Raw genomic sequence first — 22,946 nt, forward strand, 5'->3', positions numbered from 1 at the left:
CCAGGAACCAGAAATTACTGCTGTGCCAAATGGGCTGTTGCCTGTGTGCACAGTAAGGTCAGTGACCCCGTATGCCAGTGGGGTCTACCATGAAGAACAAGGAACATTACCTGTTTCAGATGATGTCGAAAGTAGAGGGGAGGACACTCTGGTGACTGGTGTGTGCCGAGCCCGCCTGAGGATCGGAACCCACAGGAGTGTCGCCACATCTGTAAGAAGGATCAGAGGAACTTATCTTCTCACTAAAAAAAATGCCATGGATTCCCAGGCTCTGCCCCTGAAGCACCGTGAATGCTACTCACATTGCTACCCTTTGGGGCATCTGAGAGAGAAACACTCTCATGGACACTGGTAGCGCAACGCTTGCAGGACTGGGAAAGACTGTTTGCAGGGCCAGAAGGCCCTGGGGCAACTTGTTCTGCCTCGTAGCACTTTGGGGGCTGGAACACTTTTGCATTTGGAGGAGTCAGGGGCCTAACCTGAGTGTCTCCTTTGCTGAATGGGGAATAACCATTATAATTAGTGTGAAGAAAGTGGGACTCAGGGACCTGCCTATCGAAACACTGGCACTTCGATCTCAGGGGGTGTACGTGCATGCTGTCTTTTACTTTGTGTTTGTGTATAAATACTCCTTTTTTCATGAAAGCATGTATTTGACTCGTCAATCTGCTACTGAACATATTTTAAGTTGTGAGCCTGTGTTCCCCCCTGTATTTAACTCTCCCTTCCCCATCAAGAATCCTTGGCAGCTGAACTCTCACTGCTACTGACAGTCAAGTGCTGAAGGGGTACTTGTCCCACTCGCTAAGGGCCCATAGTAAGTCAGGCCCTGGGACATCAGGAGTAAAAGACCTCAGCCCCCATCAGTTGTAGCTAGTAGCTTCTTCTTGCCCCGTGGCCCTCTGAAAGGGGTTATGACAAGGAGTAATCATTTCACCTGCCCTCATGTTGTGACTTCTGGAGGTATTGAGGGACATAGGAAGCTGACAGGTGGTGGACATATTTTTCTGCCCCGTAATACCACCTAATGATAACAAGCTGAAAGCTGCAAAAGTAAAGAGAAACATTTTCTACTCTGTGGCAGTGCTTAAATTGTAAAAAAAAAAAAGTGCCAGGGCCCTCGTCAGAAGGACACTGCAGCTTGCATCACCCATTGCCCCCGCTTGTGCAGCCAGTACCAGTAACAACACAACTATTAACCATCACACTACTACAGGTGTGACTTTTCCGGGCCCCTAAAGCTTTAAGATTGGCTGGAGGCATGTATTCGTCCTTTTCAAATGTATATTGAGCTAATAAAAAACTGTTGCTATGCTCATCTCCAAATTTCACAAACAGCTCCACCATGTGGCAGGCTGTCATAAGTGCGAGTGTTGAAAATTAAGTGTCGGTTCTGAGCACCGGAATCTACCGGTTCAAATTAAGCACTGCTCTGGGGTCCTCATTTGGAGTGAAAAACAGGTCTAATCTGGCGATTCCTGTCACAGTAAGCCCCAACTCTCACAAGGAAAAAACCTTGCAATTACAATTTTACAGGAGGTGCAGGCGTTCCTGAAGCACATTGAGTCCTGAATGGCTTCCACTCAATAAAAAGCTGTGTAACTGAAACAGAGCAGGTGTAAGGTCACAAACATGGAGAAGCAGATGCAAAAAATGTGAAAACAGATCTCAAAGGTGCCAACAGTTTGAGGACTCTGCTGTCACTTCCACATTATTCTATGAAATTAAAGGAGTAAGAGCTGCGACAATCACAATTACGGTATTGCCATTACCACCTGGTGGTGCTGAGCTGGAGAATAAGGTGCAGCTCTTACTGCACTTTGCAGTTATGGAGGATATGTCCAGCGCTAAGTGACGGTGGTGAAGGTGAAATGTTTGCCCACTAAAGACCCAACTGGGGAAGATCACTTGTGCCAGACGAGTACTAGTAGAAATGGAGGAAGCCATACAGAGAGAACAAGTAACTAAAATGGCTGAAAAGAAGAGCGACACACTAAAGGAGGACTCAAAAGTGGGCATTATTCCAACTAGGTGCTCCGAATAATCAAGAAGGAACTCTAGTCTATGGGGTGTGAGACCTCACTGAGAATTTAATTGAGAGTTTGTGATGAGGGAAAGACGTTTACATTCACCAAGCTCAGGGCAGCTAGGGCATTCTTGGAGTCTAGGCTGAGGGAAAATGGAGATGTGAATGTGGAGGGAAAACCTGAGTGGCCTGTCTCTTTGAGGTTCAGCAGGACTGCATCATCTGAATGAACATAGAGAGACTTGTTCTGAAGTTGAGCATCTACTGTGACACTTCACTGTCTACATAATGATTTTCTTACTTTTTCCTTGGATGTTATATAAAGTATATTTCGGCCTGATTCAGAGATCAAAAGATGGGCTACAGCATCACAAACTTGACGGGCATCCTATCCGGCGTATTAAAAATGCATTATCTCCTATGCCACTTGGAAATAGGTAGATGGGTATCTGTAACATTAGTGACAGGGTAACCCACCCACCAAACCCTAAATCAGACCCTTTGTTTTCAACGGCCCACCAGGGCCAGACTGGCCGTAGCGGGCACTGGGTGTTTCCCTGGTGGGCCGCCAGGGTGGAGGCCGGTTTTGGGCCCATGGGGGGGCATTTTTGTTACTGAAGGTCAGCAATATTGGTCTCCAGTAACAAAATCAGCCGAAACCTGCCCTTTCAAACAGCTCGGCTGCACAACCCCTCCCCCCTACCCCCCCCCTTCCTCCAGGGCGGAACAGACCGAGCAGTTTGCCAGTACCGGTTTCAGTCCCCAGTCCGGTCCTGCTGCCCACTGCACCCTTTTTTATGTATAAATAGGTCAGTTTTAGAGACGTGTTAATGACAACTATTGTTTCTGAAATGAATAATACAAATAATTTACAAGTAACTTACTATCTACTGTTACTGGCCCCAACAGAGCTAATCAGCCATTAGGGCTACAGTGGAATATGCTGCCCAAAATGGCACAAGTATCTTTGAGACTTAAGTACTGGTTTCGGCCCATGTAGCCTAACCTAGTGTGGTGTCCATTCATAACATCCAAAGAGACAAGTAGTACATGTAGCAATAATATGAAAGTAGACTACAAGAATCATAGAGTGGGTGTCGTACAGAGCTTGGACCAGTGATGCCGAGAGGCCACCAACCTATCCCTGCTAATCCTTGTCATTAATTAAACGGTCCTCATTATGGAGCTGAGTTTAAAGTTCACTGCACTGGGCGATACAACACATCCCTGTAGATCTGATCTTTGGTCACAGTACCTGATTCCAGTTCTTCATTGTCAAGTGCACACAAAATACCGTTCAATACAATGACAGGGGAGGTACGCCTTTTTGGGGGGCAGCAAAAGACCCTTTGAAGTTCCATTTTGAGATTGTAAGAACTTCTATCTTCATAATCTTGTGAAGTTTCTACCCACTTCATCACAGAAATCACAGAAATTATTCAACATTGTCTCCTTTGTAATTGTATGACACTCAAATAAGTACAGTGCAGTGTTGTAGAGCTGTGAAGGAGAGCTTTATGAAGATGTGCCTGCTATGTTGCATCTAGTGACACTGCTTCCTTGCATGTAGGTGATAAAAGGGAGTTCACTGACAAAAAGTGTTTGTCTCATCTGTGATGAATATTTGTTACAGGTTAAATATTTCGTAGTAGCTCTGGAACTGGCCTATCATTACCTTCAGAATGGGTGAGGAGAAAAATCCCCAAGTATTTATTTATAGCCAATTTGTATTTCCGGCCGTGTGATAGCACATGCGTAGCATAGTGCATCCCTCTGTCTCATTCTAAATTGCTTCTTCTTCATGTACATCCAGACGTTTTACATAACTGCCTTATTTCTTACATGTGGCCAGAAATAGACTCATTTAAGTTGGTCCTATCGAACCCAATGTCATCTGCACAGCAGCCCATCCTACAAACCATCACTTATGCAGGCACATTCACCCAGCATCATTTACAAAGCCATCGCGACCAGCACCTCTGCTTATCTTGTAGATAAGATCACCATCTCTGCGGGTTCTTGGCTCACCTGCAGCCAGGGCACCATCAGACTGGAGACTACGAAGTGAAAGAAAGAAGACACAAGACAGCAGGCCTTTTTTATGTACCTGCCCAGGATGTGGAACAGCATCCCCATATCTATCAGGGCCGCCCGACGCTGCTTCGGTTTCAAAGAACAGAACCTCACATGCATTATCTGCCCACAAACCAGCTACCTCTCTTACCACTCACTCATATAATGCGTTCCTTTGACTCTGTGCATTGCTCCGCTGCCTGCAAAGAGTCGCACTATCAAAATACCACTTACATACATACAAACCATTAATCACAGAATATCATAGGCGTGCTGGGCTGCGATCAGCGAGCAGGACAGTAAGGTTTATTCTTGCTTCCCCAGTGATTGCTGCATCCCCAGTGCATAACCACAGCAGCATGGGAGCAGGCCACTATCATGATTCAACTAACTGATAAAGGGCATAATTAACATGAAATATGACTGTAAATACGACAGGAGGTTACCCATCTCGTTTGAGGAGCTTTAATGGCTGTATAATCAATACTTTTTCACGTTTGTCCACAGTTATCAGCGGAGGCTGACATTGCATCCGTTTTGTTGAAAATGTTTTAATGTGGTTCTATGATGGATAAATGATATTGCTTGTGCTCAAATGTTATGCTGCTGTATTTTGTGTTTTGGGTTACTTATGTGTCCATGTTGTATGCATCTGTCTACAGCAACGTTTTCTTATGCACAGACACACCTGAGCACCGGTGTTGTGCACCAAAAAACCTGCATGACCTGGCAATCTCATCATCATTTTGTAATGCACATGCTTACATCATGTTTATTTTAGAAGTATCTAGCTAGGTGCTGTGACCATGTGTGCTGAAAAAGTGGTTTGTTGTTTCCTTCCCTTATTGTTATCCTACTGTGTAGTCCCTCCACTTGAGGAGAAGAACCCAAATTCCAACGTGTGACTTAAATTAATTTTTTTGTGGAGTTTTTATATAGCGCAAACTAGACCTGAAGGTATCAGAGCGCTTTACATGAGCACCAGTTATGTTACAGACGGACACATTCATTTTTGTTAGGCTTAGGGAGATTAAGTGATTTACCCAGAGCCACAGAATGTTGAGCGTCCCAGCCGAGACTCAAACCAGTTACCCAGCTCTGAGGTCGACTGCCCAAGCCGTTTGGCCACATTCTCTCCCTAGTTGTATTTTATCGACTCATATTCCCTTTTACCATCTCTGTGCGGGACACTGTGAGTATTGTATAGGTTTAAAGCTGTGGGGAGGTGCTAAAATGTAAAATGTCTATTATATTTACCAGCAGTTACTCTGTGTGTGGCTAATCACCCCATGGTACAACCCGCATCTTTCTTGTTGCCATTGCCAGAGGTATTCAGCCACAATTTACCTGTCATTTGAACCACTTGATGTTTGTGAATACTTTGGTCTCTACATGCTGGCTACTGCTACTGTCTAGCCAGGGCCAAGGGCTTCCAAACTTCTTGGATTGAGCGGTGGCAGCTATTTGTACTTTACAAGGAGATGCCATTTAAACAACAATTTGGGCATAAAGTACACAAGAACCTTTTCACCCAGCAAACATATGAACAACAGAATTCAATGTCTAATTAAGCCTGGGCAGAGTTCGCAGAGTTCCAAGTGCAAAAAAACTCTACTGGGTACACGGCGCTCCGCGAGCAGCGGAGTGCGTTAGATAAATGCCGTTCGCTGTGATTTTCAGTGCCAGGTGCTAGTCTGCACTTGCAATCATCACAAACTGCACCATGCAACAGTGCAAGCAGGCGCTGATTCCTTTCTGCCGCTCTAGTAGATTTGAGTGATTTGAGCGAACGGACGGTTTCTCAATGCGAGCGGTAGCGAGCGTACGCGACCACTCGCAATGAGAAATCTGACCGCCCGCGCTGAGAAATCTCGCCGAGAGGTTGATTTTCCACGCTTGCGCTCGCCAACTTGATGGTGACGATCGCGAACGGGGAAAAATCTCGCCGGGAGGTGGATTTTCCTCACTTGCGATCTCCACCCTGACGTCGACGATCTCGAGTGAGGAAAAAAACTCCACTCCACTAAGCATAGAGTAGCATAATGCGGAGTGCAGAAAACTCCCTAAACTCCGTAAGCGGAGTGGAGTTCATCGCCCCGACTTAGTTATAATGAGGCTTAGCACCCTTTGAGGTTCAAATATCATCAAGATGTCATACAACCAAGCTGATACTTCATGTGATGCTTCCTGGCCCCAGGTTTCTTTTTGGTTTCAGAGATCTTCAATTCTGAGCATCTTGGTAGAGGTGGGGCTTAAGAACTGACCCGGACTCAGGGATTGGTGCTACAGGGGTACTCACAGGCCTTTGTGAATTGAAATGCATGAGTTTGTAAAAGAGTTCTACAGGAGTATTACTTTACTGATCCAAAACGCCTTTGTGAATAAGCCCCAAGGATTCTCAGCGCTTCTTACACCTACCTGTCCTGCCGGCCACGGTCCTTCCAGCAGATAAATCCCCGCTGATGGTCTTGACGACAACCTGATAGAGCCGCCCCGGGACCAGGCCGCTAAAAGTGGCCGCGGAAGCCCCCGGCTGCAAGGTCTTGATTTCTTTGACCGAACTGAGATGGGAAAGGGAGAGGTTGTAGAAATCAAAACTGCCGGAGGGTCTCTTCCATGAGACTGTTAATGTGTCCAAACTACCGTCATTAATCACCGTCAGATTCGAGACTTCAGCAGGAGCTAAAATGGGAACGAGAATACCCCGAGTTACCATACAGCAGGCACCAACACGTCAATATTTACATAGCTACACCGTCCGCGCGGGACGTTCCCACAATGCAGCGATAATTAGGCCCAAAACATAGCAACCGACTTTCATTGCTTGGGTTAAAGTCTAATCAGAAAGGAAATCATTGCACAGTCTTCTGCAAATCACATGCATGCTTCTGGCCTGAGAGGAAACCGGGCAGCATAGCCAAGGAAGGAAGTCTGGGAGGCCGCCCTGCGATATGCGACATTCCAGCACGACTGGACTCTATGACCCTTCCACAGGCCGCTGACAGTACACGCAGGCACCCGTACCCTCGCTGTCTGGTAGGGTCTCAGCCTCCGACCTCGAGCTCACGGGTGCCCGTAGCCCCTAGAAGGCGAAAGGCGGGAAGATAGCTCGGCGAGCTAATGTGCCCACTGCAGAGATCCTTGCATTAATGGAAAGTCACAGGTTTTACTACTGGGAGGCTCGCTCATCATTTCATCCTTCAGGGTCGGTAACACAATTACCAGTGAGCTGGGTAATCATGGCTACTATCTATGCCTAAGGACCAAACTCAGGGACAAGTGTGCTTTATAACTGTAGCAATTACTCTTATAAAGATGGAGTGATCCCTGACAAGATACATTCTTGTGACATTTAGGGTTTTCAGTCTTTACAGAGCGTTCATTCACCCACTCAGCCATCATGCCCGTTTTAAAGTGACAGAAACATCCGTGATCTGTGATACTATCTGGCACTTACAATCCTGACATATCCTTGAATCTCATTGAATTCGCTTGTAAATATATCCAGTCAAAACGCAATAAAAACTATTTAGAAATACCATTCAAAACAATGGTGCTTACTAACGCTGTGAGCACGCACAATAAAGCAAAGATTTGAAGAGGGATCTCTGATACAATATAAAACAACTCTAATCAATGAGAACACAATCCCTCACCATGTAAAACTCTTTTATAATGCACTATTCTCTTAAAGTAGCGCCTAATTTATAATGCGCTCCACGTTTACACCCTTTTTCACGAAGAATATTCAAATGTTGATGAATCCATGATGAAATTGAATAACGCACATGTTTCTGGAATACTTTAAGATTTTAATACATTAATTAAGCTCTGTTTTATATTTGCGCACAATACATTATTCATGTAGTACTCATTAAAAAGACAGTGGCTATTGACTTGCACACCCAAGAAGATGAAGGATTTTATTGGTTGTCATTAGTACGACTTTTCTGTGTGCAAAACTGGCAAAACCTTCTTGCTACTACAGCTCTGATTATAAGTTCCCCGGTGCTGACGGGGCGCAAACTCCTTATGGGGAATTGACATTAAAATGCGATAACACAGCACCAGTACCATCCAATTATGAGTTAAACCAATGTAACAGGGAATAACCGTGTGGGACTGGGTTTAATGGGTAGAAAAGCACACAAATTCCCAAATGCCACTTTTAGGCACCATCATTTTGTTTAAGTATTTCATGAGAATGCATGTGTTTTTCAGCTGGCTACCTCGTGTAGTTACCCCCTCTTCTGCGCTCCTTTTGTCATTTCTCTGCCCATGTGCTTCTCTCTGCTCTCCCTCTGTGGTGTGCTCGCCCTCATGTGCTTTTACCTCATGTTGCTTTCTGACCTGTGTGCGTCTGCCCCACAGGTAAATGTTGCACTCTCTCTCGCCCATTTGCTTCCCTTGGCCCAGTGGTTAATTTGTAAAAATACGTACCGTGGCTCTCCTCATGAGGCCATTGCAGCTTGCACCACACACTGGCCCTGCTAAGTTGCCAATGATACTAACAACACAACTACCAACCATCACATTCCTACAAGAGTGGCAATTCAGGCAATTTCAGGCCCCCAAACCAGAAAGAATAGCTTGGGCGACAGGTAATAGTCATTTTTAAAGTATATTGGATCAATAATTAACTGTTGTTGTGGTTATCTCTAAATAGCCAAACAGTGCCACCTCGTGGCAGAGTGTCACACGTGCCTTGGTGTTGACAATTAAATGACAGTGCATAGCCCTGGAAACCACTGGCTCAAATTAAGCACTGTCTCTGCTATGTGTTCCTCTCTTTCTCTTTGCTACCCTCCCGTGCCCTGTGCTGTTTCCCTTCACCCATGGCTCTTGGTTTGCTTTATCCTTCCCCCAGTGTTACTTTCCCTGCCCTCCTGTTGTGTACCCTCGCCTACCCTCTGTGATTCCAACGCCACTGTGTTGCTTCCTCGAGCAGCTAGAGCTACTTTTTTCTTTTTGCTTACCCATCCAACTCGGAGAGGTAATCAAACAGAAAAAAAAGTGTTTGCACAATTTTGTAGGCACACACGTTTGGTGCGAATACCTACAAAATTACTTCCTTTCTCAATACTCCAGAACACTGGGGATGCTGTACAGCATGGCTGAGTCCATCGGCAAAGCCAATAGGTCTCAAAAGCGAGCAGAAATATTAAATGGAAGCATGGGGCCCCAAAAAGTGTGGGATCTTTTCAAAGTGACCCTGGTGCCCTCCCTTGTAACGCTCTATGGAATACAGTTGATTGAAATCTTTGACTTCTTGGCTTATATTATGTAGATGTTTTTATTTTTTATGTACGACAAAAAGGTCCAAAGGGTTTTTAAGAGAAATCCTACAAATAGCTACTTGGATTGACCTTCCCCTTCCTCTCTTGCTCACTTTTGATCTGTTCCCAAAGGGAGAGTATTGTAGTGTGCAGGTTTTGACCCATTCCCTCATTTTCGTTATGGATATTTCTCAATGTAACAAAAAGACCTGACTCCCTGTCTTCTTGATCATTATTTGTATTAGAGTGGAGTGCGTAGGACATGATTCAGGGTAACACAGCCAACGCATTGCAAGGGGATGCATGCTCTTCCGACTACCGATTCATCAAAATGTCAGGGGTGTCTGAAGCAACATCACACACTTTGATATGTCACTTCAATCTGGGACTCATCCATGTTTTCAACTTTGTACCTCCACAGGCTCATGTTTGCTGCTTGAAGAGTTAGTGAAAGTTCATAGGGTGTAAACTGCAGAACCTGAACATCACTCCTAGAGGTCTGTTTACTTCTTGCTCCTGGCATTGCCTTCATGACCCTTGAGAGCAGAGGCAGTGTCTGTCACGGGTATCAAAGACTAGACTGAGGGAGCGACTGTTGACCCCAGCTCCCCCTAACTGATGTTGGGCACCACCACCCCGACCTACAAGACCCCTGTGATGGACAGGTGGGGCAAGGGCAGGGCTGGCAGAGCTTCCTGTGCATAGGCTGGACAGAGCAGTGGAATTCATTCTCCACCGCCCTGAAGTTACATAACAGGAACAGTTCTGGATTTCACCACAGCCTTCGCTTGGACATGGTAGGCCCAATCACACATAACATACCTTTTTTGTTCCAACAGTTCAAGAGGGAGCATTTTTTTTAGGTTCAAGAGTGTTCATTATTTGGACATCTAGTTCTAAAATGCCTCATTGTTCAACAACATCTGCCCATCCACCTTCACTCGAATCGTCTGCAGTGATAAGGTAACCCATCATCGAGGAATGTCCGCGTGCGCGTCCTGTTGCTCCCTGCAGGACTATGAATATTAGGATTGCGCCATCAGTGCCCCCACCCCTCCAACCTTATGCCTGATTGGGACATTCCGTCAGCCATAGCTCATACTATTGGCGGCCACATACCTGTCCTGGCCAGCTTCGAGGTGTGGTTCTCCAGGTCTGCCGCCTGGGTTATTACTGTGACGTTATACAGGTGGCCAGCTTTCAGACCACTGAAGGCGTGGCTGGTGACGTGCTTCTCCACTACAACCTCCTCGATGGTACGCTCCTTGTCCCGTAACAGGAGTCTGTACGAGTCCGCATTCCCAGGGCCTGGAACCCAGGACACATTCAACCCGTCGGTTTGCCTGGAAGCCTGCACACTTACCACTGCTGAGGGAACTGTTGCAACAAAAAATAAAAAATAAACACTTATTAAGTGTGTACCTCATAGGTTTTAAGTTAGAATATCTTCTGAGAAATATCACTGCTATATCAGAAATATCGTTTACAAAAATATCATCTCATTGTTTGTAGATTTTCTGTAATAAAACCCCAAGCAACCATAGTTCAGTAAAATATATTTACGACGCAATATCTACGTCAGTAATATTCTGACTACAGTATTCTGGCACAATTATTATACTACAACTGCAGCTAATAAAACTACGAAAATGGAGTTAGTAAAGCTAAATGTGACGCAAAATGCCTACACCAATGAGAATCTTTTAACATTTACCATAAGTGAATCATTTAACATTCATTTCCAATTCGTATTTAAGCTAACATTTATTTATTTATTGAAGTTTTGTATAGCGCTAGCTGGACCCGGGGGTATCAGAGCGCTTCACAGCAAATAGAGAAATGCAATCAAGGCAATAAGCAAATAATACAAGAATCGGACACGATAGGATGGGAATAAAGCCTGTACACCAACAAAACAACAGCAATAATAACGTAATAAGAGACGGAGTTCGGGGGTGAATCGGTTAGATTTGAGTACCGTAGAGGAATCGGATTTCTGCTGTTGCGAGATGGGCTTCTCTTTAAGCACCGGAGCGTTCAAGGAAGAGGGCTTTGAGTAGCGTTTTGAATTGTGGGAAGGAGGCGGTCGTTCTGATATGTGGGGGGATGGAGTTCCAAATCCTGGGAGCGTTCCCCGCAAAGGATTTATTAGAGGTCTTGCGTTTCTGTGATTTCAATGGGATGAGCAGGAGTGTGTTGGAGCTTCTGAGGTTCCTGGATTGTCCAGCCCTTTTGAGTTTAGAAGCCAGGTATTCAGGTTTGCCTGTGTGCAAGGCTTTATGTGTGAGGCAGGCTGTGCGGAAGTTAGCTCGTTGGTCAATCGGAAGCCATTTGAGTTCTTTGAGCGCCGGGGAGATGTGGTCAAATTTCCTTGTTCCTGTAATCATTCTTGCGGCAGCGTTGAGGGTGGAGTTGAGGGGACCCAGGTGTGACTTGGCTGTTCCAGTCAGTACAGCAATGCCATAGTCAATTCTTGAGAGCACGAGTGCCTGGGTGGCATGTTTCAGATCTTTGGGGGGGAGGAAGGGTTTAATTTTGTAGAGAAGTTTCAAGTTCATGAACGCGCTTTTGGCGGTTTTAGAGATATGCTTCTTCATGTCCAGTTTGGAGTCGAGAGTGATTCCTAGTGATTTTGCTGAGTCCGTTGGAGTAAGAGAGACATTGAGGGCATTTAAGGCTTTGAGCCATTCCACTATTTGTGGGTTTTCATCTTTGTTCGAGATTAAGAGAACTTCCGTTTTATCTTCGTTCAGTTTGAGGTGGTTGGCTGAGAGCCAGTGTTGAACCTCCATGAGTGTGGCATTAAGTCTGTGAATGTCAGCGATCGAAGTGGTTTCCAAGTAGAGTTGAGTGTCATCCGCGTACAGGTGGAAGGGGATGTTAGAGTTCCTTAGGAGAGAGGTGAGGGGTTCCATAATTTGCTTGATTGCATGCGGATGGTAAAAGCAGCGAGTAGCACAGATTAGCCCTGGTGTGGGACGAAGCAGTTAGTGACAAATTGAGTGACCGCAGATGTTTGACACTAAAAATGCACTGAATGAATCAAGCATTCGTCCTATCGCTGTGAAACTCAAAAAGCCACCGCCACTTGGATCTGTATTTATTTGCTCAGCAAGGCTGGGAGCTATTTGAGACCCCGAGGTACAATACTCACAGTGATGTGCACAGTTATAGCACAAACTTACCTTTTCACTAGGTATATCTTTCCGAAAGCATAAGGCGCCCACCCGCAGGCTCGCAACACCCATTGGGCTGACGGGGCTTCAGCCCCCCGCGTCGTGTGTGTCAGCCCGGCCGGAGACAGCTTCGCGGGCTGGCGAGCATTTCATTGCCGCCGCACCCGAGTACTTAACAGGTCTTTAAAAGACCATTTACGTGTAAATTAGGCTTTTGTTGTGTGTTCGCCCCTTCTTACAGCCACTCTGTCTATGTTTGGAAGAATTAGCCCCCCCCGAAATATTTTTCAGCTCCCCCCCCCCCGAAATTTGGCTCTAGTTGCCCGCCTGCCCACCCGGTTTCTTTCTATATGTGGTGACGTAGCAGTCTGTGTGCCTTCTTATGATATCTGATTGGGTCCCTCACCTTAGTGCATTGGTCTTATGCTCGCCTGATTGAGGGGTGTGTCCGTGCGGTGCTTCTGTCCGAATGTACGCATTGGCACTCTTGCGTTGAGGCCATAGACAGTCTGGAATGAGGCCTCTTCGGACGGGTGTGAATGTAGACATGGCCCCACTGACAGCCTATTGCCTGCTTCCTGGGCTGCAATCAGGCTTAGAACCACTCAGTGTTAGGCACTGAGCCCCCTTCAAAGGCATAACTGGGACATCCCTGAATAAAGACGCGGGTCTTGGAAACGGCTCCACGTCTGTCATCCAGCCTGTCCTTAATATGATACGGTTTGGGGTCTGAAAGAGGAAGGGCGCACCTGCCTGCCAACGAGCCTTTAACATGAATCCTAGAGCCGCTCTACAGAGGCTGAGCAGAGCATTGATTGGCCACACGTATGACACTGACACTGTACAGGCCTGACGCCCAAGAGAGGAGAGTGTACACCTGTACTTTAAGTAATGAGGCATCTTCAACCTGACTGATTGAAGAGCAGTGCGACGTGCACTGCACCCACCACATTCAAGAGTCTGACACTCTTCCCTTCTATGGCTGAGCCCCTTGAACCAATGTGCTTGGTTTGTTAATTTAGGCTGCAATATGTTTGAACTAACTTTCTTAAATCATGTTAAGCTAGTTCTACTGTACTTCCCATGCCACAATCCCTAAATTCCCAACTATTGGCTATTTAAATATACAACGAAAAACAGTACTATAAGGACCGGCCATTAATGTAAATAGTTTAATTCTGCTTTCCAAGACAGCACCAGCAAGCAACGCTCAGGTGAGTGCCCAACATACATCAAGCTACACCCAGAAAAGCAATTGGCGGGGGTGATATACCTGTTGATCCAGTGATGAGAACAGCAGAGGTACTTTTATTGCCTGCAAGTACAGTCAGGGTGAGGTTATATTTGGTTCCAGGGGTAAGACCAGAGAATGTGGCTTCCTTTATTAACACAGTCCCTGGAACTCGACGGGTCTGGAGGTTTTCTTTGTTGGAATCCAACAGTTGCAGCTCATACCACGTGACCTTTCCCCGGGAGGTGGTCCACCAAACCTGCAAGCTGGTGGACGTGCTTCTGTCCCGCATAAATTCAAACTTAGCTGGTGGTAGGGGATCTGGAATGAAAGGACAACACATTAGCAATTGTTGGTAGAGAGGTGAGTTTCAGAATCCCTTCCATATATGACCAAAACTGCAAACTTCTCTTTGCTGACCATGTTTGAATACATTCCTGTTGATAAGATCTCCATGCCCCTTCACCCTGCCCCTACCCAGTAGCACATCCTAATGAAAATACAGGAAGCCTTCACACGGCTCTCTGCAGAAGCCCAGGAAGTTCACAGCACAGCGGAGAAGCCTTCTGCAAAGAGCAGGTTGAAAGACATGTTATGATTGCGCTGTATAAGAAATCGTCTGAGAGCCCTTACAAAAACATGCCCTGCAACCTTGAAATATTATGGTACATTTTGTTTGCAAGACGTCTGACATTCTCAACAGCTTAATCAGTGGATATGCACTAATGAAAATAAACTATAGGAATGCCACAATCCAAGCTAACAGTTGTCACCGCCCAATGCCAGCCTGGGAAGTGGGCATTGTGCCATTTGTCCTACTTTCTGTCTGCAGCAACACCAGCAACCATGTTAGGCTTTCAGCAGAAATGATAGCAAGTAACGCGTCCCTGCTAAGAACAGTGCATATCAAATCACAGATTCAAAACTTGAAAAATGCAGCCCTACTTTTTTATTGGTCATGGGCCTTGGAGAACCTGGTTTTGGAGTGGTCGAGAGTTGACTTGTAAACTAACTGGCTTCTCAAAAGAATGCAATTGCGGTCATGACCACCCTCAGACTCAGTTTGATCTCTCAGCCACCATTCACACTGTTGATCACATCATGCGCTTTACACCATGCCTAAATGGATCTCACTCAAGTGGCACACTTCTCCTCTCCTCTTACGTCACCAACTGATAATGCTCCATATTCGGTGTCCTCCTTTATTGTCCCCTCCTCTTCCTCAGGGCCATAAGTCCTCCCTTCGGCTACTCCCACTATCCTATTCACTTTTTTCCCCTTTCTTACAGATTCACTCCATTATTGCAGTCGTTTACCTCTCTATGTGGACCTCAACCATGGGCATCCAAGGGTAGCAAATGCTTTGATAACCCTTGTACTGCCCATGCTACACCTGGCTATAGGGGTCATGATGGCAGAGACAGGAGACAAAGTAGACATACGTCTAAGAGTCTTGAAGTTTCCTCTCCTTGCTCTTTCCTTGGTCCCTCAGTAGCAGACTTTAGGTGGTTCGTGTCTATAGGCTAGAACAAAGGCATAACCCTTTGAAGTTGTCATGGGGTCTAAATGCACCAGATGTCACTTCCACCAACCCGGTATTAGGGTAAATCGACATCCATGGCTCTCTACCATTTGTTACCGTATGACCAAGTACTGCAAAGTCAGTGTCTCGTCTCCAGAGTGCCCCAAGCCATTCTATCTCTCGTTTCTTACACTCCGGACCTCACTGTCTCATCACTCTATGAACTCAACCACAGGGCCCAATACATTAGAGAAACACCACACTTCATCAATATTAGCACCAGACCCACGGATACCTCATTTAATCCTGCCTGGTTGATGAGGTTCGGCTTCAACTCAAATCACTTTGAAGTAACTATTTTTACCAAATTGTGCGCGAGTGTTAGTCTTTTATGATTGTAAAGTGTGTTATATGCGATATTTCTATGCTCTTCCTACATTTTAGCATGATTGATTGATAGATAAAAAATGGCTCTGAATCATTTCCTCCCCAAAAAAACCTGGCAAAAAATAGTTATGTAGGCTTTAAAATAATATTCAAGAAGGAGAAAATCCTTGGATTAAGTGGCCTAGTGTCCATTCCGTATCGGAGGCATGGTAAGCCAAAATAAGAAGTCAAACGTAGTGTGTTTTGAGGCACCACACTGTAAATGAGATTAAATGCTTAATATTACACCATTAATGGTGTGAACATTTACACTCTCTGCAGGGTCAACCCAGAGTTTTGCATTCTGTTGCTGGATCCGTTTTTGTTGGCCATAGGACTTTACTTCTGCTAACAAGTGGTAAAGTGGGTACACCTACAAGAATTGGCATATACCCAATTAGCACATTTAATTTACGTATATGGTATTAAGTATATGGTACTACATACTAGTAAAATTGGTATATACCCAGGTAGCACATATAATTTACTTAAAAGTCCCTACTATATATGGTACTACACCTGGGGCCTGTAAATTAAATACTACTAATGGGCTGCAGCACTCATTTTGTCACCCACTAAAGTAGTACTGTAAAACTGGTCTCCAAGCACGCTAATGCAGCCTGGGTGTGCAGGTTTAGGCTCACAGTTTGACCTGGCAAATAAAACACTATTGGCATGCCTAAACATTCCTTTTTAATGCTTATAAGTTACCCCTACAATGGGCCTTAAATGCCCACAGGCCACGGTGCATAGTATTATAACAGTAGACCATGTATATTTAATATTTGACATTACCTTGCAGTAAAAAATCTCCAGGGTAATTTTTCACTGTGGCAAGGATGGCTCTCCCATAGGTAAACATTTAGATACACTAAAACGAATTATAGTGCTTACATTCAGATTGGGAGCAGCTACAAAAATGGTCCATGGAAACTGTCCTGCCTAAAACTAAAAGGCATTCTTGTTAACTGACCCCTGATGACTCCCCTGTGATGAGATGTGTATGGCTCCCAAATAGTGGACACATGGCCTTGTGAGTGGGAAGGGGACTCCACCATGACAGGATGGCCGGGGTGGCTGTGATCAGCCCCTTCCTAAGATTCAAAGGAGGCCTAGCTTGGCAGAGGAAGTTCACAGCCAGGCTTCCCCCACCTTTGTCTATCTAGAAAGGCTGTAAAAAAGGAGGTGGTGATGGACGGAGCATCTGAACCAATCAAACACTCACACCCAGTCAACAGATCTGGGTTTAATCCATCACCGTTCTTTAGCCCACTCTGCCACCCCAGTTCAGACATGGCCATATGCAAATCAGTCTGACCCTGTGCCTAATGGGAACAGTTCAGCCTGAACTGCCAAGCCATGCCTTCCCTGTACCGGAAACAAGCTTCCTAGTTCCGGTTTCTGACATTACAGCCGTCTTCAGCCAGGCTTGCTTGAATCCAGTGGCAAAGTGAGCAAGGGACTCACGTCTGAGCATACCCTGCCAAATTATGGCGAACAAAGCGGTACAAAAGTGGGTGGTGATGGACGGGGCATCTGAACCAATCAAACACTCATGCCCAGTCAATAGATCTGGGTTTAATCCATCACCGTTCTTTAGCCCACTCTGCCACCCCAGTTCAGACATGGCCATATGCAAATCAGTCTGATCCTGTGCCTCATGGAAATAGTCCAGCCCGAACTGCGAAGCCATGCCTTCCCTGGACCGGAAACAAGCTTCCTAGGACAGGTTTCTGGCATTACAGCCGTCTTCAACCAGGTTTGCTTGAATCCAGTGGCAAAGTGAGCAAGGGACTCACGTCTTTTTGCATTTGTCACCCCAAGTGGGACGGGTATGCCTAGACGTTGGTCCCTGCTCTCCATGCCACTGGAGTCAAGCTATCCTGGCTGATGAGGGGTGAAACCCGGAAACCGGTCCTAAAAAACAGAGAGAAAATTCAAATTAAGATTAACAGAGCACAAGAGCACTATAAGGCTGAAGAATTTAACATCAAGTGTAGCTACCCATTGGGCAAAAGAGAATCACACCATAGCCCAACTACGAGCACAAATAGTGGAAGTGGTCACAAAAGTAGATGGAGTGGACAATACTCAAAAACTTCTGCAGCGAGAAGTATTTTGGATTGAGTTTCTAGAAACCATGCAGCCAAAAGGGCTTAATGACAAAATTGATATGAGTTGTTTTCTGTGATTCATTACAGTATAGCGATAAAGGAGGAGGAATCACATGGTAATAACCACAACAGCATAAGCATGTAGCAATGGGATTGCTAGTTGCATACATAGAGTACACTAAAGCTAATTATTTTGTGATCTACATATAAATCCACATGAGAGTAAGAGACAGTACAAAATGAGGTACAATAGCACACTTATCACGGTATTAGTCTGATGTATATTTCTGTCAGCAAAGCGATTAAGATTTACTGTGGGTATAAAATAACGTGTTGAGATATATGTGCAATGTAATACTGGACAATGAATATACTGTGTATTACGATATATGTATAGGAGGACTATATGATGTGAGAATTTTGAGTACATGTGATATACAAGTCAAGCTTATGTTATGAACATTAGTATAAAAACGTTTAGATGTCAGGATATACTACTAATCACTTGCGATAAATCTCACTTTATTAGGGATTTTAATGTTCTAGCATGAATTTTATCGGTATAATTCAATAAGATATGGTTCATGTTATTCGTCATGATAACACTACAAATCCCAGGATTCCTGAGTTAAACAAAAATTATTTAGGTAAACATGATATTCATACGCACTGAGGTTAGTATACAGCACATATTATCTGCGATAAATCCCACTGTACTGTGGAATTAACTATGTTTAACTGCGATTTACGATCTGGCAAAACACATAGGGATTAGGTTTTTATGTTATCCGTTATGAGTATACTACATATCCCAGAATCCTTGAGCCTAACAACCACTACCTGGGTAATAGGGGTTGACATCGTTTGGCGCCAAAAACAAGTAGGACGGCAGTCAGTCGGAGACCTACACGTCGGACGGATGAGTTCCGCCGCTTATGAAACTGTTAAGTAAGTGCGAACATCATTTTATTAGACAACCTGTCTTTTTTAATACTCGTTACGCTAGGTAGTTATAGAAATAGTTTTCCGCTTTTATTTTTAGCACGGTTAAGAACTCAAACTAATTGAATGCTCCAGATCTTGAGACGCGAGTCTGCCGAAGGGGAGCGGAACATACGGTTGAGATTCGTTTCAAGCGACATTTCGTGTAAGTGTTACGAGTTTGCACTAAGATACACAAAATCATAAACTAACCCGTATATATGGCAAATTACACGTAGATTTACTTATTTAATTTAGAAAATCGCACTGATTTGACGTCTTCTGGCATGATTCCTGAAGCGGTGTGATAAACAGTCTTCGTTCAAGTTATATAATTGCACTCAAGTAAGTGCACAGTTCATGAGATACGCTACCGTTCTTTAAGCAAATGTTTTATAGCACATAGTGATATTTCCATGTTTACTTTATAGCACGCCAACAGTAAGAAGTTATAGACCGGGTTTCTGCAGTACATTTCTTTGCGAGGCTGGAATACGAGTCGTATCCCCTCCACTAGAGTAAGTGACCTCTTTATAGTGAGTTAACCCTTTAATGCATAACGTGGTAACATAAAATTTAGACAGTCTTAGCCATCCAGTTTTAGGGAGTAAGGACAGTGTGATATACAGAGTAGGAAGGGCTCTATCGTGTATGGCAGAGGTTCGCATGAACCAATGAGTTTTGTATGTAGGCAGTTATTGTATATACGATTTAATGGAATACTGTGAATCTATTGTTCATTTTTGTATATATGGTCGGTAAGCTAGTACCAATTGTTTAATATGACTGAGATCGACACCGGATGTATCAATGTATTTTTGGGCAGTTAGTTTGCCACAAGAGAATTCACAACGGAGGAAAATGTACGTGATAATGCATATTAGTGTGGTATCGATTCACACAGTGTAAATAGAGAATCTGAGGTACAGTGTTCATATATGCATTGTTAGATCCTAAGAAAACATAGAATTAAAGAATTATACATATAAATGGTTGTGATATGCGTTATGTAATTGGAATTTTTTAATTTACAGAACACAGCCCCTGAGGAAGGAACCACGGTTCCGAAATGCATTGGGCCAGCAACAAACTGTGGTTTATGAGATAAATAATGAAGTTATATTACTACATGAAGAAATGTACATGAGTGTATATAAGAAGTAAACTTAATGTAATTGTATGTTGATCAACTGTGAATCTTTATGAATACAAGTTACATGATTATAAGTTCAAAATAGAGAATTAAGTAAATAACAGATCAAACAAGAGTAAAGTGTGTGGTATATTTAATTTAAATATGATTTGAATTTGGAATTGATTGTGGAATAAACATTGTGGACTTAGTCCATTAGGAACAGTGCACACTTGAGCAGGTTTTTTCTGTTCTGGTCTCAAAGTGAGCAAGGGACTCACGTCTGAGCATACCCTGCCAACTTATGTCGAACAAAGCGGTACAAAGGGGGTGGTGATGGACGGGGCATCTGAACCAATCAAACACTCACACCCATTAAACAGATCTGGGTTTAACCCATCACCGTTCTTTAGCCCACTCTGCCACCCCAGTTCAGACATGGCCATATGCAAATCAGTCTGACCCTGTGCCTCATGGGAACAGTCCTGCCCGAACTGCCAAGCCATGCCTTCCTTGGACCAGAAACAAGCTTCCTAGGGCCGGTTTCTGGCATTACAGCCGTCTTCAGCCAGGCTCGCTTGAATCCAGTGACAAAGTGAGCAAGGGACTCACGTCTGAGCATACCCTGCCAACTAATGGCGAACAGAGCGGTACAAAATAGGGTGGTGATGGACGGGGCATCTGAACCAATCAAACACTCACACCCAGTCAACAGATCTGGGTTTAATCCATCACCGTTCTTTAGCCCACTCTGACACCCCAGTTCAGACATGGCCATATGCAAATCAGTCTGATCCTGTGCCTCATGGGAACAGTCCAGCCCGAACTGGGTCCCACGTCTGGGCATACCCTGCCAACTTAGGGTGAGCAAAGCAAACACAAGGAGATGATGGACGGGGCGCTGAACCTTTGCAGAAACTCATTCCCAGTCACAGATCTGGGTTGAATCCATCATCGTTCTTTAGCTCACATCGCTACCCCAGTTCAGACACAGCTATATGCAAATCAGTCTTGACCCTGTGCCTCATGGGAACAGTCCATCCCAAATTGCCAAGCCATGTCTTCCCTGAACCGGAAACACGCATCCTGGGACCGGTTTCTGGCTAACAGCCCTCATCAGCCAGGCTAGCTTGAATCCAGTGGCAAAGTGTGCAAGGGACCCACGTCTTTTTGCATTTGTCACCCCAAGTGGGACGGGTATGCCTAGACGTTGGTCCCTGCTCTCCATGCCACTGGAGTCAAGCTATCCTGGATGATGAGGGGTGAAACCCGGAAACCGGTCCTATGATGCTTTTTCCAGTTCAGGGAGGACCTGGGCACATTGTCCCCATTGGGCACAGGGTCAAGACTGATTTGCATATGGCTGGGTGTAAACTGGAAATGCATGGTGATCAAAAAAACGATGGATTTAGGCCCAGATCTCTGTACTGGGGTGAATGTATGACATTGTTCTGCATTCTGTCCATCAATTGTTGTTTTTGCATTTGTCACCCCGAGTGGGTATGCACAGACATGGGTCCTTTGCTCTCCATGCCACTGGACTTAAGCTATCCGGGCTGATGAGGGGTGAATCCCCGAATCAAGTCCTAGGATGCTTGTTTCTAGTCCAGGGAGGACCTGGCCTGTTAGTTCGGGCTGGACTGTTCCCATTGTTCACAGGGGCAAGACTGATTTGCATACTGGACTGGCATGGTGAGCAAAAAAACGATGGCTTCAGGCCCAGATCTCTGTCCTGGGGTGAATGTATGACATTGTTCTGCATTCTGTCCAACAATTGTTGTTTTTGCATTCAATATTTATGGTCACATGCAAAAACTTTTTAGCAGAAGCGTTCTAGGAAAAACCATTGAATATTTGTACATATATTTTTGTAAAGATTTCCCCTGCATACGCTTGTTATTAAGTACGATTTCAGCAATGCTCATCACCACTATTTTTAGTACACAATGCAAAGGATGTGTGTTTTAAACCGCTGAAAGTGATATGCGTGGTTGGGTATCAGAATAGAACTTAAATAGAAATGTACAAGGCCAGCTGCCAAAAGGTGTGTGACTTTCATAATAATTTAATAAAAACACTCAGTTCAGAAATCTAAGAAGTATGTTTAAACGTAGAAAAAAAACAATTGTAAGGTTTAGTAAAATCTGTTCTGGCATTGAAAACTGATCTTGCAAAGGCAAGCCATAGAAAATGTGCAACTTTTTTAGTTTGCTTCCAATTTGCTGAAAGATCATTCTTTTTAGCTTTCATAGCAGGGGTTTTCAAAGTATGCCTAGAGAGGCTGGATCCATGGCAGGGTTTCCAGATATGCCTATAACATATATTTACACACTAGTAATCGAAAACAACCTTTACGTAGTCAGAAGCCACCTTGAATATCCTATGACCTGGATCAATGTTAAACAGCCTCTGACTAAGGTCACTGGTTTCTCAGAAAAGAAGATTGACAAATGTTTTTCGCTCATAAAACAAACTGGGGGCCCATCAAAAGACCCTCGATGACTTCACAGTGTGGGGTTTAACAAGACAAAATCTGATGGAATTTGCACCAGTGATTACAATTTACCTTTTAACAGTAATTGTCTAATTAAACATAATTCTATATTTGATACTGGCATATATTGTCTGTTCATAATGAATGACATGCTCAGTCACAGATACAGAATATTCCTGTGTCATTTTTACTCAAATATGAATGTTTTCAAAGGGCCAAAATCTATAGGACTGGCATCAAATATTTAACCTTTAATCAAAAAAGACACACAGTGAGAAATTAGACATGGTGGTACAAAAATAAAGATAACTTTGCAATACATGTTAAAACTGGAGTTTTCTGAGTAGTGTGACTTTACTCACAGAATGGCCCCTTTTGAAGAAAACATGATCCCAGAAACGTGCAAGACTAAAAGAAATATGGTTACTGGTTGAGGGGTGTGAAACCCTACTCAAGCAGCAACCTCGATTCTTGTCAGGGTGGAACATAAGCTAA

General features: G+C 44.4%; 1 protein-coding gene across 1 annotated transcript in view; it reads right to left on the reverse strand.

Moving 5' to 3' along the window:
- Positions 1-22,946, reverse strand: part of PTPRB (protein tyrosine phosphatase receptor type B) — a 500,144-nt gene that overhangs the window by 199,473 nt on the left and 277,725 nt on the right. The window contains exons 5-7 of the mRNA XM_078673917.1: positions 13,825-14,103; positions 10,495-10,752; positions 6,518-6,781 (exon numbers count right to left, since the gene is read on the reverse strand). Of these exons, the coding sequence (XP_078530043.1) occupies positions 6,518-6,781; positions 10,495-10,752; positions 13,825-14,103 (801 nt within the window). The remainder of the gene's footprint in view (positions 1-6,517; positions 6,782-10,494; positions 10,753-13,824; positions 14,104-22,946) is intronic.

Source organism: Lissotriton helveticus, chromosome 1_1 (assembly GCF_964261635.1).
Source record: "Lissotriton helveticus chromosome 1_1, aLisHel1.1, whole genome shotgun sequence".
NCBI classification, from domain to species: Eukaryota; Metazoa; Chordata; class Amphibia; order Caudata; family Salamandridae; genus Lissotriton; species Lissotriton helveticus.